This window comes from Nansenia antarctica (assembly GCF_963989245.1).
Source record: "Nansenia antarctica genome assembly, chromosome: 5".
NCBI classification, from domain to species: Eukaryota; Metazoa; Chordata; class Actinopteri; order Argentiniformes; family Microstomatidae; genus Nansenia; species Nansenia antarctica.
The window spans coordinates 75,518,448-75,533,560 of NC_137690.1; the positions used below are offsets into that span (position 1 = coordinate 75,518,448).

The 15,113-nt window shown below is 50.9% G+C and overlaps 1 protein-coding gene across 1 annotated transcript; it reads right to left on the reverse strand.

The window, feature by feature from the left end:
- Nucleotides 1–264: 264 nt before the first annotated feature.
- On the reverse strand, nt 265–1,666 carry LOC308157400 (gamma-crystallin M2-like; the record flags this gene model as incomplete). The annotated part of the gene is made up of 2 exons (XM_080530949.1): nt 265–549; nt 1,403–1,666. 2 exons carry the CDS (start codon nt 1,664–1,666, stop codon nt 265–267), a joined length of 549 nt encoding a protein of 182 aa, XP_080387075.1.
- Between the last annotated feature and the right edge of the window lie 13,447 nt (nt 1,667–15,113).

Consider the following 15,113-nt stretch of genomic DNA (forward strand, 5'->3'; position numbering starts at 1 on the left):
AATAGAAGCAAAAAAAGCAATGGGGGGGTGAGCGAGAAGCATGTCTACTGTCATTCTACAACTGGAAGGATAGAGAGAGAGAGTGAGTGTGAGAGAGAGAGAACTGTGTGTGTGTGTGTGTGTGTACATGCATTCCCACGTGTGTGTGTGTTATCATCGTACACTTTGTAAAAAACCAAAAGATACAACTTCAAAATTCACATTTTCTTAAAAAAACTTTATTCAATGTGTTTTAGATCTCTCGAAGAGCCAATCAAGCAACATCTAGTACCAGTTATCCATGATGCGCCTCATGGACATGAACCTCATGTTGTTGTGGCCATGGCACATCTGACTGAAGTTCCTGTACTCGCCGGGCCTCATGTACCACTGCCTGCCCATGTAGTTGGGCTGCTCGTACATGAGCCAGTGGCCGTCCATCACGTTGCAGGACATGCAGTTGTTCATCTGGTAGCGGTCCATGATGTTCTCACAGTCGTCCATCATCTCGTGCATCTGACCTCCGAAGCTCTCCCTCTCATAGATCTTCATCCTGTAGTTGCCCCTGTGCTGCAATGGGATCAGGAAGACATGGGTTTAGTGGGAGGATAGATAGATAGATAGATAGATAGATAGATAGATAGATAGATTAGATAGATAGATAGATAGATAGATAGATAGATAGATAGATAGATAGATAGATAGATAGATAGATAGATAGATAGATAGATAGATAGATAGATAGATAGATAGATAGATAGATAGATAGATAGATAGATAGATAGATAGATAGATAGATAGATAGATAGATAGATAGATAGATAGATAGATAGATAGATAGATAGATAGATAGATAGATAGATAGATAGATAGATAGATAGATAGATAGATAGATAGATAGATAGATAGATAGATAGATAGATAGATAGATAGATAGATAGATAGATAGATAGATAGATAGATAGATAGATAGATAGATAGATAGATAGATAGATAGATAGATAGATAGATAGATAGATAGGTAGAGAGAGAGAGAGAGAGAGAGATGGATGGATGGATGGATGGATGGATGGATGGATGGATGGATGGATGGATGGATGGATGGATGGATGGATGGATGGATGGATGGATGGATGGATGGATGGATGGATGGATGGACGGACGGACGGACGGACGGACGGACGGACGGACGGACGGACGGACGGACGGACGGACGGACGGACGGACGGACGGACGGACGGACGGACGGACGGACGGACGGACGGACGGACGGACGGACGGACGGACGGACGGACGGACAGACAGACAGACAGACAGACAGACAGACAGACAGACAGACAGACAGACAGACAGACAGACAGACAGACAGACAGAGAGACAGACAGACAGACAGACAGATAGACAGATGGTTGTATGGACCTACCATGGGGATGTGACGGCAGGAACTCATGTTCCAGTTGAACATGTTGTTGTAGTCGGAGTACTCGCCCTTCCTGAAGAACCACTGGTTGCCCATGTAGTTGTTGCGCTCATAGGCCATCCAGCAGCCGTTGTGCACCCTGCAGGACTGGCAGCGGCTCATGTAGGAGGACATGTCGGAACAGTCGCTCATACAGTCGTAGGACCGGCCGCCGAAGTTCCTCTCCTCGTAGAAGGTGATCTTTCCCATGTTCATGTTGGAAGTCATGTTGCTAGTGGTGGTTAGCTGTTGGGAAGCCCTCCATTTTATACCTGTGGGACCAGGGGCCTCTGCCATTGTTTGGAGAGAGAGAGAGGCTCTGAGTCAGCGACTAGCCTTGTGTACTAATCCACCTAGCTACCTACCTATCTACCTACCCACCCACCTACCCACACACCCACCCATTCAACTATCTATCTATCTATCTATCTATCTATCTATCTATCCATCCATCCATCCATCTATCCATCTATCCATCTATCCATCTATCCATCTATCCATCCATCTCTCCATTGTATCAATCAATCAATCAATCAATCTATCTATCTATCTATCGATCTATCTATTGTAGTTGCAAATAAGAATCTTCACGGAATACCAGAATGACATCAGATACAGGTCTTTATTGTCATAACAAAGGAGTTGAACTGATCTTCATACAATCATACATAGTGTTCAATGCATTTTCATCAGATGTTCTCGAACCTCCCACTATCGTATTGGTTGTCACAGGGCCTAAACGTATTGATTGGTTATTCTCTTCAGATGCCTCCTACTTCCTGTTATAGACTGTTGTCGAAACGGAGGGCAACAAGGTGTGACAAGTCATTTTCCATCAGTCACCCATTCATCCAATTTTGATATCAAGCCTTGTGACAGATGAACAGTGACCTTTGAAATGTTTTCTATCTATCTGTCTATCTGTCTATCTGTCTGTCTATCTACCTATCTATCTATCTATCTATCTATCTATCTATGTATCTATCTATCTATCTATCTATCTATCTATCTATATATACTGTATATCCTTCTATCCTACTATCGGTCTGTCAATCTAAGTTGAGGGTGCCAATCATTTTGTCTACTCCATTTTTTTAGTTCTGTGTGGGATGATGTCAGATTTGGCTTTTTTTCTCCATTTTTTTGTGTCGTTCCAATGCAAACAAAAGAAATAAACATGTGAATATGAAAGTATTTGTAATAGAAAGCATTTTCAGGGAGAAGTGGGGGCATTACCTGACAGAAGTGCAGGGGTGCCAATAGTTTTGGTCATGACTGTATATGCACTATCCTAACAGATAATGTGTATTGCATCCACCTCACTACTATCTCTATGGGGAGTTCCTCTTTCTGTGTTTCCGCTGTATTAACTGTGGGTCACTCAACGTGGCATTTCCAGCCCAGTTGAAAGGCTTAGGGAGGCTATTCATTGGTAAATGGTAAATGGACTGCACTTATATAGCGCCTTTATCCAAAGCGCTTTACAACGGCCTCTCATTCACCCATTCACACAGACATTCACACACCAATGGCGGCAAGCTACCATGCAAGACGCCGGCCCACTCACTGGGAGCAAATTGGGGTTCAGTGTCTTGCCCAAGGACACTTCAACATGTCGCCAGCCGGAGCTCGAACCGCCGATCTGCCGACCTTGCAATCATTAGACGGCAGCTCTACCTCCTGCGCCACAGCCTCCCCACAGTCAAACATTGGTTAACCATAATACCGTCTGTCCATGTTAGGTCCATGGTGGTCTGTATAGAATGATGAAGAGGATTCTAGGGGAGCATTTATAAACAACTGACCCCAGGTTCAGGCCTAACACTTGCTTTTTCTTCATGTGCTTTATGCCAATAACATACTCCATTGGGATACGTGTGTTTCTGGTCATAGGTTCTGGTTGGTGTAGTTGTAGCTTATCATTTTTAGTGTAGGTAGGGGCCCGAACAATGACTCAATGACTCAAGGGCCCCCACCCCCCTAAGTCCAGCCCTGAATATCAATGTATCTCTTGTAACAGTGATGCCAATGCATTTACCATGTAAAACACGTGTTAGGGCTCATACGTTTTTCAAGAGCAGCAGAATTCCTTATATTTCACAGGTTTAGGAAGCCCCGCCGTTAAGCAGGGCATCAAAAAATTAGTTGATACTCATAATGTTCCTCTCCACGGAAATCTTTAGTAAAAGGTGTTTTTATTGGTTTTTATAAAAACACAACACCGTATATACAATCAATTAATCGAACAATCAGACATTTAAGACATTACATTCAACAACAACCAACATTAAACTAACTAAAGTGCTCAGTGTTCAGTGTATTGTCCAGTGTAGTGTAATGTTCAGTGTTCAGTGTTCAGTGTCCAGGTTCCAGTGTCGGTAGGAGGCAGGGGTAAAAAACCTGTTCGCTGTGCATCCGGGAAAAAAATTCCCCTGCAGCCCTCTAGTTGTAGAGCGACTACTATCCAGTTTGCCCACCAGTGCAAAGCCGTGGCTCCCCCACCTCCCTCCCCCGAGGGACCCCACACACCCGACTCACCCGACCCGCCCCACCACCGGCGCATCCGGCCCAGCCCACCAGGCTCAGACTCCTGTAGCCCTTCACGAGGCTAGCCGGACCAGGCGCCCCAGCGGCGGAGCAGATCGAGCACGCAGGCCGACCGGAGGCCCCTGAGGAGAGGCCCAGAGAGCTCGGCGCATGGCAGGCAAGCAGAGGCGAAAAACCTGTACACAGCTTATCCAGGGAAAAAGCTCCCTGGCTCTTCTCAGCTTGTTCCGGGCTGGGGGTTGGGGGTTGGCGGGTAGGGGACTGGGCCTGTAGCTGGGGGCCTGGAGTTGGGGGGGGGGGGCCCGGAACAGGGGGTTTGGGGTCGCTGAGTTGGAACCTGGGGTTGGTGCTGGGGTGACGTGGTGGTTCCCGCCGGTCTCTGCTCCTGGGTCTGGAAGCCTGGGTAGGTGTCAGAGCTGGATATGACATGTGCCTGAAAAGATACAGGAGTGAGAGAAGGGAGGTGTGCATGGTTTGTGTAGTGTGCATTTTGGTGTCAGGTGGGTGATCAGTACTTCCCTGTGACCCAGTGGTGTTGGTCATCCTGGTGCTGGTGGTGCTGGCAGAGACGGCTGGTTCGGCTGTGGGTTGTGTGTGTTGATATTCTGGTGAGAGTAGGAAGTGGGTCAGTGCTGTGTACATGTGTAGGTGGTGGAAGGTGCAGTAAACTTCCCTGTTGGTGTTGTGCGCTGCTCCTCTCCTGGTCCTTGTGATGGTGATACTGCTGACCAGGGCTTGTGCTGGAACAGTGGTGAAGGTGATAGTGCAGGAACTGGTGGTGTAGTGAGGTAGGCCCGGGGTGGGGGGGGGTTGGTCGATGCGGCGCGGCATGGGGGGGGGTTTAGAGGATGACGTCCTTCCATCTCTCCACCCCCCACACCGCTCTTGCTTGATCCGGGTTATTTTTAAAGTCAACAATAGCATGGTCCCTGAGGCAGAGGGTGATTCTCCTCCTCAGGGTTGTCAGGTGGACGCTCTGTTTCTGATAGACCCTGATGTTCCTCGTCTCCCAGAGTACCTGCTTGACGGCGCTGATGATCCTCCACTGTTGTTGTAGTTGGGGGGTTGTGCACCCCCCGGGAGGACCATACAGGATGTTATCGCCCGTCAAGCGGGGCAGGGTCAGCAGGCTGTTTAGGGAGACAGAGGGAACAAACAGGGCCCAGACCCGCCTGGCCACGGAGCACTCACAGAACAGGTGGTTAATGTGTTCTGTGTCCGTGCATCCGTGGGGGCATTTCTCAGTCGTTGCGATGTGCCGCCTATGCAAGAATTCCCTAGTGGGGAGACAACCATGAGCAGCCATCCAGGCAATGTCTTTTTGTTTATTGTTAGTACATTTATGATTAATGTTTTTCCATACCTGTTTGGAGTCCACGGCTGTGCTGGCCTTGGGGTGAGTAATGGTTTCCTTCGACCTTATGAAGGTCATAATGTCTTTGTATTTCCATGAGGCCAGCCCAGCCGCGGACAATCCTGTCTTGAAGGCAAAGTCCCTCCATATCTTGTAGACAGGAGGGGGGTCCCAGCTGTAGGGCACAGTGTGATTTATTGATGCGGTCACCCTGAGTGTCCGGAGGATGGGTGTGGCATAGTATATTTCAAAGAACCTGGCTTTCCTATCTTTGTTGTTGATGTTGTTGATGAGGTTGGAGAGTCCCTGTGCCCTAATGATGTTTAGGATGTCTGGGACCCCTTTCCCCCCATTCTCCACTGTTTTGTACAGGGTGGTGCGTTTTAGTTTTTCCATCTGGCTCCCCCAGACAAAGGTAAACATGATCCTTTCGATGGTTTTGGATACTGCTCTGTCTGGGGGAAACACCCTGCCCAGGTAAAGGAGAATGGGAAGAACAATAGCCTTCAGGACCAGGATCTTGCCTGTCATTGTGAGAGGCCGTGCACTCCACTCACAGATCTTCTTTTGGACCTGGCGGATGGTCTCCTTCCAGCTGCCGGAGGCTCCTCCATCTTTCTGGTAGGTGATCCCCAGCAGCTTAATGTTTTCCGTCTTTACAGGGAAGGAGGTTGCCAGGTTCTCCTGCCAGTGCTGCGACAGAAACAGCTCACACTTACCCCTATTGATCAGGGCGCCAGTGGCTGCACAGTAGTCCTCCACCACTTTCGTTGCTGTGGAAATGGAGCGACTATCCGTGCCGACGATGGTAATGTCGTCCATGTACGCCACCACCTTGAGCCTCTCCCCCCGGGCCCCTGGTAGAGGGTAGCCCATGATGTTGGGGGAGCTCCTGATCTTCCGTAGGAACGGCTCCAGGTAGATGACGTACAGTAGAGGGGCCAAGGGGCATCCCTGCCGTACTCCAGCTTTGATGGGGAAGGGGTCTGTCAACTGGTTGTTGATCCGAACTCTGCTCGTGATGTTGTTGTAGCAGAGTTCGGTCCAGTTGAGCAGGTGCTGGGGGAAGTTCATGCCTCTCAGCACCCTCTGCAGGAAACCATGGTTAACCCTGTCAAAGGCCTTCTCCTGATCCAGGCTGAGAAGGCCTAAAGGGGACCTCCGCTCCTGGGAGTGCAGGATGAGGTCTCTCACCAGGAGCAGGTTGTCATTGATGGACCTACCGGGGACGCTACAGGTCTGGTCAGGGGCTATAACTGAGGGGAGGAGGGTTTGAAACCGTTGGGTGAGGGCTTTTGTCATAATTTTATAGTCCACTGGGAGGAGATTGATGGGGCGCCAGTTCCGGAGGTCCTTGAGGTCCCCTTTCTTGGGGATCAGTGTGACCGTACTCTGTCTCATTGACTCTCCAAGCCTCCCTTCCCTGTAGACGGCTTTGAAGACCTCCGCCAAGTCCTCCTTGAGGAGATCCCAGAGAGTCTTGTAGAACTCTGCTGGGATCCCATCCGGTCCAGGGGCCTTGTGTGTATTCAAGGAGTGCACGGCCCGGGTGAGCTCCTCCGTGGTCAGCTCTGGGTTCTCACTCTCACCACCCTCGGGGACCCGGTCCAGACCATCCAGGAAGGTGGCCATGAGAGTCTCGTCGGTTGTCTTGATGTTGTAGAGACTCTCGTAGAACTCTCTTGCCACCCCCGGGATGTTGCCTCTGTCTGACACGGTGTCCCCATTGGTGTCGTATAGGGACAGGATAGGCTTGTGTTTTGACCGTGCCTTGCGGAAGAAGTGGCGTGTGCATTTCTCCTCCTCCTCCAGGCCCTGGAGTTTTTCCCTGAACTGTTTCTTTTGTTGTTGCTCCCGGTAGAGGGTGGCAAGGTGTTGTTTGGTCTCAGCCAGTTCTCGGGCCACATCCAGACCACCCAGTTGTAGGAGACTTAGGCGTTGGAGGGCCGCGTTGTGGTGTTGAAACCTGGCCCTCTGTTCTGCCGCTTTCCTCCTTCCGACTGACCCGAAGTAGCCCTTTGTCCTGGCCTTAACCATCTCCCACCACTCTATCGGGGAGTCGAACAGTTCTTTTAGGGTCCTCCACTCCAGGTAGCGCCTGGAGAAGGAATGCACCACTGTTGGGTCCTGAAGGATCGATGTATTCATCCTCCAGGTACCCCTACCCGCTCTTGTTTGGCCATCCCATTCCAGGGACACTGTCAACATCCTGTGGTCCGAGAAGTGGGCCGCCTGGCTGGTCAGGGTTCCCATCCTCAGACCTGGCGAGAGCAAGAACATGTCTATCCTGGAGGAAGAATTCCCGGAGGAACTCACCCTTGTGTGTGTCGGCGGGGAGGTGCCACCGGCGTCTACCAGTTGGAAGTCGTCTATGATGGACTGAAGTTCTGTAGTGGATCGGTCTCTCCTGGGCCTGCTGCGGTCCTCATCCCGGAGGGCACAGTTGAAATCTCCCCCCACTAGGACTGGTGTGGGGATGAGGAGGAGAGACCGAAGTTTCTTGAAAAGGGAGACTCTCTTGGCCACGTTGGTTGGGCCGTACACATTGATGACCCTCAGCGGCGAACCCTGGATCTCTAGGTCCAGAACCAGGATTCGCCCGCTCTCTACAACCTCCCCCTTTTTGGTCTGCAGAAAAGGGTTGGCCACCAAAATGCCGACCCCATCAGCTCTATCAATGTTTGAGCCTGACCAGAGAGAGTCCCCCCGTGTCCATTCCTCCTCCAGGGTGGCGTCCATCTCCTTGAATGGGATGGCGCACTCCTGGAGGATATACATGTCTGACTGATGTTGGGTGATGTACTGGTAGACGACCTCCCGTTTGTCTGGTTGCCGGAGGCTTCTGGTGTTGAGAGATGAGATTGTTATCCTCATGGTTCTTGGATTTGGTTTGTTCCAATTTTTGCTAAGCTATTGCACATGAGGTTGAGGCCCTCCAATGGGTCGTTGGGGGCCAGATAGTGTGGTACCTCCCCTTGGCTGCTCATGGTGTGGGGGTTGTCTCCCCTCTGACTGCCTGGTGGCCCCCTCATCTGTGTTGTTGATGAGGTGATTTTCGGTGGCCCGTACGGTCCGGTGAGCATGGACTGGGGGTGGCTGGTGGGCTGTGCAGGGTGAGGAGCATGTGATGACTGGAGAGAGGAAGAGGGTGGGGAGGAGGGTTTGGGGGGGGGAGCCGGCTTACCTGTATGGCGTTGGGGTTTGGGTTCTGGAGTAGTCTTTTTGTCTGGTTTTTTCCGGATTGCCTTTTTTTGTGGTCTTTTGCGTTTTGGTTGAGCCAAGCTCCAGTCATTTTCACTGTCTGATTGGGAGGGGAGGTGGATCTGCGGTGTGCTGCTGGTGGCTATCTCAATAGAGGCCGGCTCCCCCTTCATGGTGTTTTTGCAGGGGGTGGAGGTGGCCATGGGGTTTAGGAGGGGGTGGGTGTTGAGGTTGTCTGTAGGGGGTGCTGGGACGGTTGGTTCCTCTCCTTCTCCTTCTCCGTCGCTCGAGCTCTGATCGTCCCCTCCATCGCTCGGGCGCCGGTCCTCCTCCGTCTCTCCCTTCTCTTCCTCCATGTTGGGTGTGGGTTGGGGTGTGGGTTGGGGTGGGGGTTGGGGTGGGGGTTGGGGTGGGGGTGGGGGTTGGGGTGGTGGTTGGTTGGATTTATAGCCCCGGGCTCTACTTGCATAGGAACTTGGGCAGTCACGGTAAAGATGCCCCTGTCCCCCGCACAGGTTGCAAGGTCTGGTCGTGGTGCACTCCGACGTCGGGTGGTCTTGGCGGCAGATTTTACATACCACGGCCTTGCAGGCCGCTGCCAGATGGCCCAATTGGCCGCAGTTCCTGCAGAGCTTCGGCATACCGTAGTAGTAGACGGAGCCCCTGTTGTTCCCCAGGTTGATGGTGCTGGGGATATGTTGGACTCCGCCTATCCCCTCCGGGTCCGGACGGAGTTGCACCAGCCATTTCTTGGCCCCCGTCCACACTCCGTCTTCATCCAGGACCATCCGGGCCCCCGATTTAACACACCTCAATATCATATTCCTGAATCACCTCATTGTGGAATTGAATTGTGACCACTTTTGATTCTAAATCCGTTAGTGGGTGGGCTGTAAAACGGTTAAGTGGGGGTTTGTGTTCATTAATCCTATGAAAGGTCCAGAATTCCTCTAACAGTTGGGGGGTTTTAAAGCTAACTTCAAAACATTCATTCGGCCCAGGGGGCTTCACCAGGCAGTTTAGATCAGACGGCACAAAGCCCATACCTCTCTGTAGAACCGCCCTGCTGAATTCCAGGCGGGTCATCGTTGTTACTGGTCTGGCAGTCTTCTGTTGGGGGGCTCCATCCCTGGCAGCCTCCTCAGTTGGGTTGAGCGTCAACCTGACGGCGTTGTAGCGCCGCATCGCTCCGGGGTTCATCGTTGGAGTGGGGTGGGGGGGGTGGGGGATCAGGGAGGAAGGAGGGAGAGGAATAGGGTTAGGGAGGTTGTAGATAATTTTTTGGGAAATTTTTTGGGAAATCTTTAGTAAAAGGCGAAAGATTTGTGCGATCTGAAGAGAAACCAGAGTGTACTAACTTCTACAGAGGAGATCGAGAGAAGCCCTTCTCAGAGACACTATTCACGGTCACGGTGTTGACCTGGTCTTACAATAGTGACACACAAGAGCGATTATTAAACACGTACAAAGACTTACAATTATGGAACAAAATGATCAAAACATATCCAGTTGAGAACGGCTAAACTATATGAATTGATTGTACGTTTTTTTTTTTAAAGTACATTATTATTTCGCGCGAGGGGGGGATGACGGGAAATTGAGTGCTATTCATTTCCTGGTTTAAAATAAACCGGCAATTCAAAGATACTGAACTCTCGGGTTTACTTAAGGCATCACAGGGATACAAACACAATATGCCATGTCAACAGTGTTGACAACATCTAACATGGTCACATGTATGTTTCCTAAATTTCGTTGTTTGGTACCTGTACTGTAGCAATGACAAATAAAGTCTATCTATCTATGTAAACTACAAGGGCTGGAGTTCAACGATTGAACGTTCAACGCATGCGCATTTCCATCAGTGCGCATTTCCTATCGACACTACCAAAACTGGTCGCCAGGTGGCAATCACGGGTCGCTTTCGGCTCCAACACACATATTTCCTGCAGTTAACAAGTACATGTTCTACTGTTTCTTTGACCTGAATGTTCATAGTCCAGGTGGATGCTTCCCTAGAACGTGGAGAGTCCCGTTCAAGTTACCTATGTGTCCTATTCTTACCCTTACCACCTCCTCTTTCCTATTTCCTCCCCTGTTTCTCTCTCTACTTTCTTTGTATTGCAGGTAGTTGTCTTCCTCTTGTCTGTCTGTTACTGTACACTACAGCAAATACTTCTACTTGCACTTTGCTTCCCCATTCTGTTCCATGCATTACCATGTAGCCCGTCCTCCGATCTCTACATTACCTGACTCGTACATGCTGTGATGAACATTGTCTATATACCCCCCTGTGAATAGGCACAAACATGTACATTTCAAGCCTGCAAACTGTGACACTTTAAAATAACGTGAAAAAAAATACTTTTGTGCAATATGACAACCCTAGTTGACTATCTGTGCAGTATAGTACAGTGGATTGTGTACATAGCCTTTATTGATGTAAACCAGCTCCTTACCTTCTTGTGATTTTATGCTTTTTCTAAAATGTGTTTTTTTCCCCCCTTTCCTAACACCAGGGGAGCCACCCCTCCTAAATTTCGTTGTTTGGTACCTGTACTGTAGCAATGACAAATAAAGTCCATTCCATTCCAATAGGCCATATAATCTATATAAGTATATAAGTTAGATACATTCTCAGATTCCTACCAATCACTTGTACTGAGTACAAAGTAAATTACTCCAATTTACAGCAATGTCCAGGGAGGGGGAGGGGGGTGGCAGGGTTAGGGGAGATGGTTAGGGGTAGGGGGGGTTGTATGCATGTCCAGGGGGGGGAGGAGGGTGGCAGGGTTAGGGGAGATGGTTAGGGGTAGGGGAGGTTGTATGCATGTCCAGGGGGGGGGAGGGGGTGGCAGGGTTAGGGGAGATGGTTAGGGGTAGGGGAGGTTGTATGCATGTCCAGGGGGGGAGGAGGGGGTGGCAGGGTTAGGGGAGATGGTTAGGGGTAGGGGAGGTTGTATGCATGTCCAGGGGGGGGGGGTTAGGGGAGATGGTTAGGGGTAGGGGAGGTTGTATGCATGTCCAGGGGGGAGGGGGGTGGCAGGGTTAGGGGAGATGGTTAGGGGTAGGGGAGGTTGTATGCATGTCCAGGGGGGGAGGAGGGGGTGGCAGGGTTAGGGGAGATGGTTAGGGGTAGGGGAGGTTGTATGCATGTCCAGGGGGGGGAGGGGGGTGGCAGGGTTAGGGGAGGTTGTATGCATGTCCAGGGGGGGGAGGGGGGGTGGCAGGGGTAGGGGAGGTTGTATGCATGTCCAGGGGGGGGAGGGGGGTGGCAGGGGTAGGGGAGGTTGTATGCATGTCCAGGGGGGGAGGGGGGGAGGGGGGTGGCAGGGTTAGGGGAGGTTGTATGCATGGGAGAACAGGTAGGTTTTGAGGTGGGACTCAAAAGTGGGGAGTGAGGTACATTCTGTACTATGTGTACTGCTAAATTGTGACCTGTCTATTTATCTTATTTGTCTCCCACAACGTGTCAATTGTCCAACTGTCTCACTCATGTTTAGTAACTATTGCCACTTTATTTATCTTGACTATCCTGCCGGCTTATTGGTCTTTGTGCTGCAATGTCAAGCAACCGAATAGTAAGAATGTTACTCTCTTACACTGAAGTGTGACTTAAGAATATTTTTAAACTAATTAAACTAAATGGCTGTCTATTGAGCATCACTTGAATGAATGGACTTTATTGTCATTGCTACAGTACAGGTACCAAACAACGACATTTAGGAGGGGTGGCTCCCCTGGTGTTAGGAAAGGGAAAAAAAAAAATCACAAGAAGGGAAGGAGCTGGTTTACATAAATAAAGGCTATGTACACTATCCACTGTACTATACTGTACAGATAGACGACTAGGGTTGTATTGCACAATAGTATTATTTCACATTTATTTAAAGTGTCACAGTTTTGTGTTGTCCTTCCAGGTCAGGTCATCCCGCATGTGCATCCCCAGGAATCGGAGGGTTGAGACTCTCTCCACGCTCTCTCCGTCGATGAGCAGGGGCTGGATCTCGGACTTTTTCCTCCTGAAGTCTACGATGATTTCCTGGGTCACTTCCTGGGTCACTTCCTGGGTCACTTCCTGGGTCACTTCCTGGGTCACATGTTAGATGATAGGCCTACACTTACAGGTGGCCTAAGTAGAGAACCTACCCTGTCCATGTTTGGCAAGCCTGGCAGAAAGTTGACAAACTCACCATTTGGGCTCCAAACCTTTGGTCTATAAACATGAGAATAATACAACAAGTAGGACAGTTGTCCTCTGCTAAGTTAAATACAATTCCGTTAGGAATGCAGGCCTACCCCACCGACTGTGTGTCACCCAAAGTACAACTCTACCTGCCTATTTCTCTACATACATCTTGCACAAATGGAACCACAGTATTCACTGTTACCGTGTTGTCAAAGCGAAAGGGTTGCATAGAAAACACATACAAGCATCGACTCCCTCTCAAAACACCTACAGAGGTCAAGTTCATGCAGCAGAATGTCGTCGCCCTCCATTACAGTTTCCGTTTAAAAAAATAAAATATATATTAGTTTCAAACTATTGTAGGGAACAACAACATACCTTGTTTGGCGTTTCTAGGTGGAAACATGTCAAATGGCGTCAGGCAGCTAAAATCCAGTAGATTATAAAAGGCTACTCCGACGGATGTCTCAACCCTGACGGCAGGTACCTGTACTGTAGACCTCCCCCCCTCCCCTCCAACCCCCCTACCCTCCAACCCCTCTACCCTCCAACCCCCCTCCCCTCCAACCCCTCTACCCTCCAACTCCTCTACCCTCCAACCCCCCTACCCTCCAACCCCCCTACCCTCCAACCCCCCTACCCTCCAACCCCCCTACCCTCCAACCCCCCTCCCCTCCAACCCCTCTACCCTCCAACCCCTCTACCCTCCAACCCCCCTACCGTCCAACACCTCTACCCTCCAACCCCTCTACCCTCCAACCCCTCTACCCTCCAACCCCCCTCCCCTCCAACCCCCCTACCCTCCAACCCCTCTACCCTCCAACCCCCCTCCCCTCCAACCCCCCTACCCTCCAACCCCTCTACCCTCCAACCCCTCTACCCTCCAACCCCCATACCCTCCAACCCCCCTCCCCTCCAACCCCCCTACCCTCCAACCCCCCTACCCTCCAACCCCTCTACCCTCCAACCCCCCTCCCCTCCAACCCCCCTACCCTCCAACCCCTCTACCCTCCAACCCCACTCCCCTCCCCTCCAACCCCCCTCCCCTCCAACCCCTCTACCCTCCAACCCCCCTCCCCTCCAACCCCCCTACCCTCCAACCCCCCTCCCCTCCAACCCCCCTACCCTCCAACCCCTCTACCCTCCAACCCCACTCCCCTCCCCTCCAACCCCCCTACCCTCCAACCCCCCTACCCTCCAACCCCCCTACCCTCCAACCCCCCTACCCTCCAACCCCCCTCCCCTCCAACCCCTCTACCCTCCAACCCCCCTACCCTCCAACCCCCCTACCCTCCAACCCCCCTACCCTCCAACCCCCCTCCCCTCCAACCCCCCTACCCTCCAACCCCTCTACCCTCCAACCCCTCTACCCTCCAACCCCCCTACCCTCCAACCCCCCTCCCCTCCAACCCCCCTACCCTCCAACCCCCCTACCCCTCTACCCTCCAACCCCCCTCCCCTCCAACCCCTCTACCCTCCAACCCCTCTACCCTCCAACCCCCCTACCCTCCAACTCCTCTACCCTCCAACCCCCCTCCCCTCCAACCCCTCTACCCTCCAACCCCCCTACCCTCCAACCCTCCAACCCCCCTACCCCCCTCCCCTCCAACCCCCCTCCCCTCCAACCCCTCTACCCTCCAACCCCCCTCCCCTCCAACCCCCCTACCCTCCAACCCCCCTACCCTCCAACCCCCCTCCCCTCCAACCCCTCTACCCTCCAACCCCCCTACCCTCCAACCCCCATACAGAATGTTCATTAGGTGTCTGAAGGCCTCTGGGAATGATCTAGTCTTTATTTCCGTGGGGGCAGGGAGGTGAGATGTCTGGGCCTATTGCAGACCGATTAGAGTCATTAGACGATTACAACGTTATTGTCTTTGCAGAGTATAAGTACCAGACTACTATGGAAGCATATAGTAGACTTAACTCAAATGCTAATGAAATATGAGATTGCAATTGCATGTTCCACCTTTGCATGCATTCTTTCAGACAATATTCAAATTCAAATGCAATTCTAATGATTAGCATTTTCATTGTCATGTACCTGATGTGCTCATTCGCTGTCAATATTAAAATGATAATGCAAAGCCATTTGACGTTTAATTTTCAAAGTCATGCGCTGCTTTGTAGCTGACAAAATTCAAAAGTTCATTCTAATGTGAAAATGACTATGCAATCCCAAAATAGCATATTAATTTGCCACTTTTGCCTGCGTTATTTGAGTCAATATTCAAATTGTAATGCAATAATGTGATTAGCAATTGCATTTACATGTTCTAGGAAACACATCCGCTTTACAGCGGACAAAATTCAAACTCTCTATGCAATTCTCATGTTCTACCGGCCTGTCAGTCATTCTCTGGGGGCAGGACAGTGTTTAACAC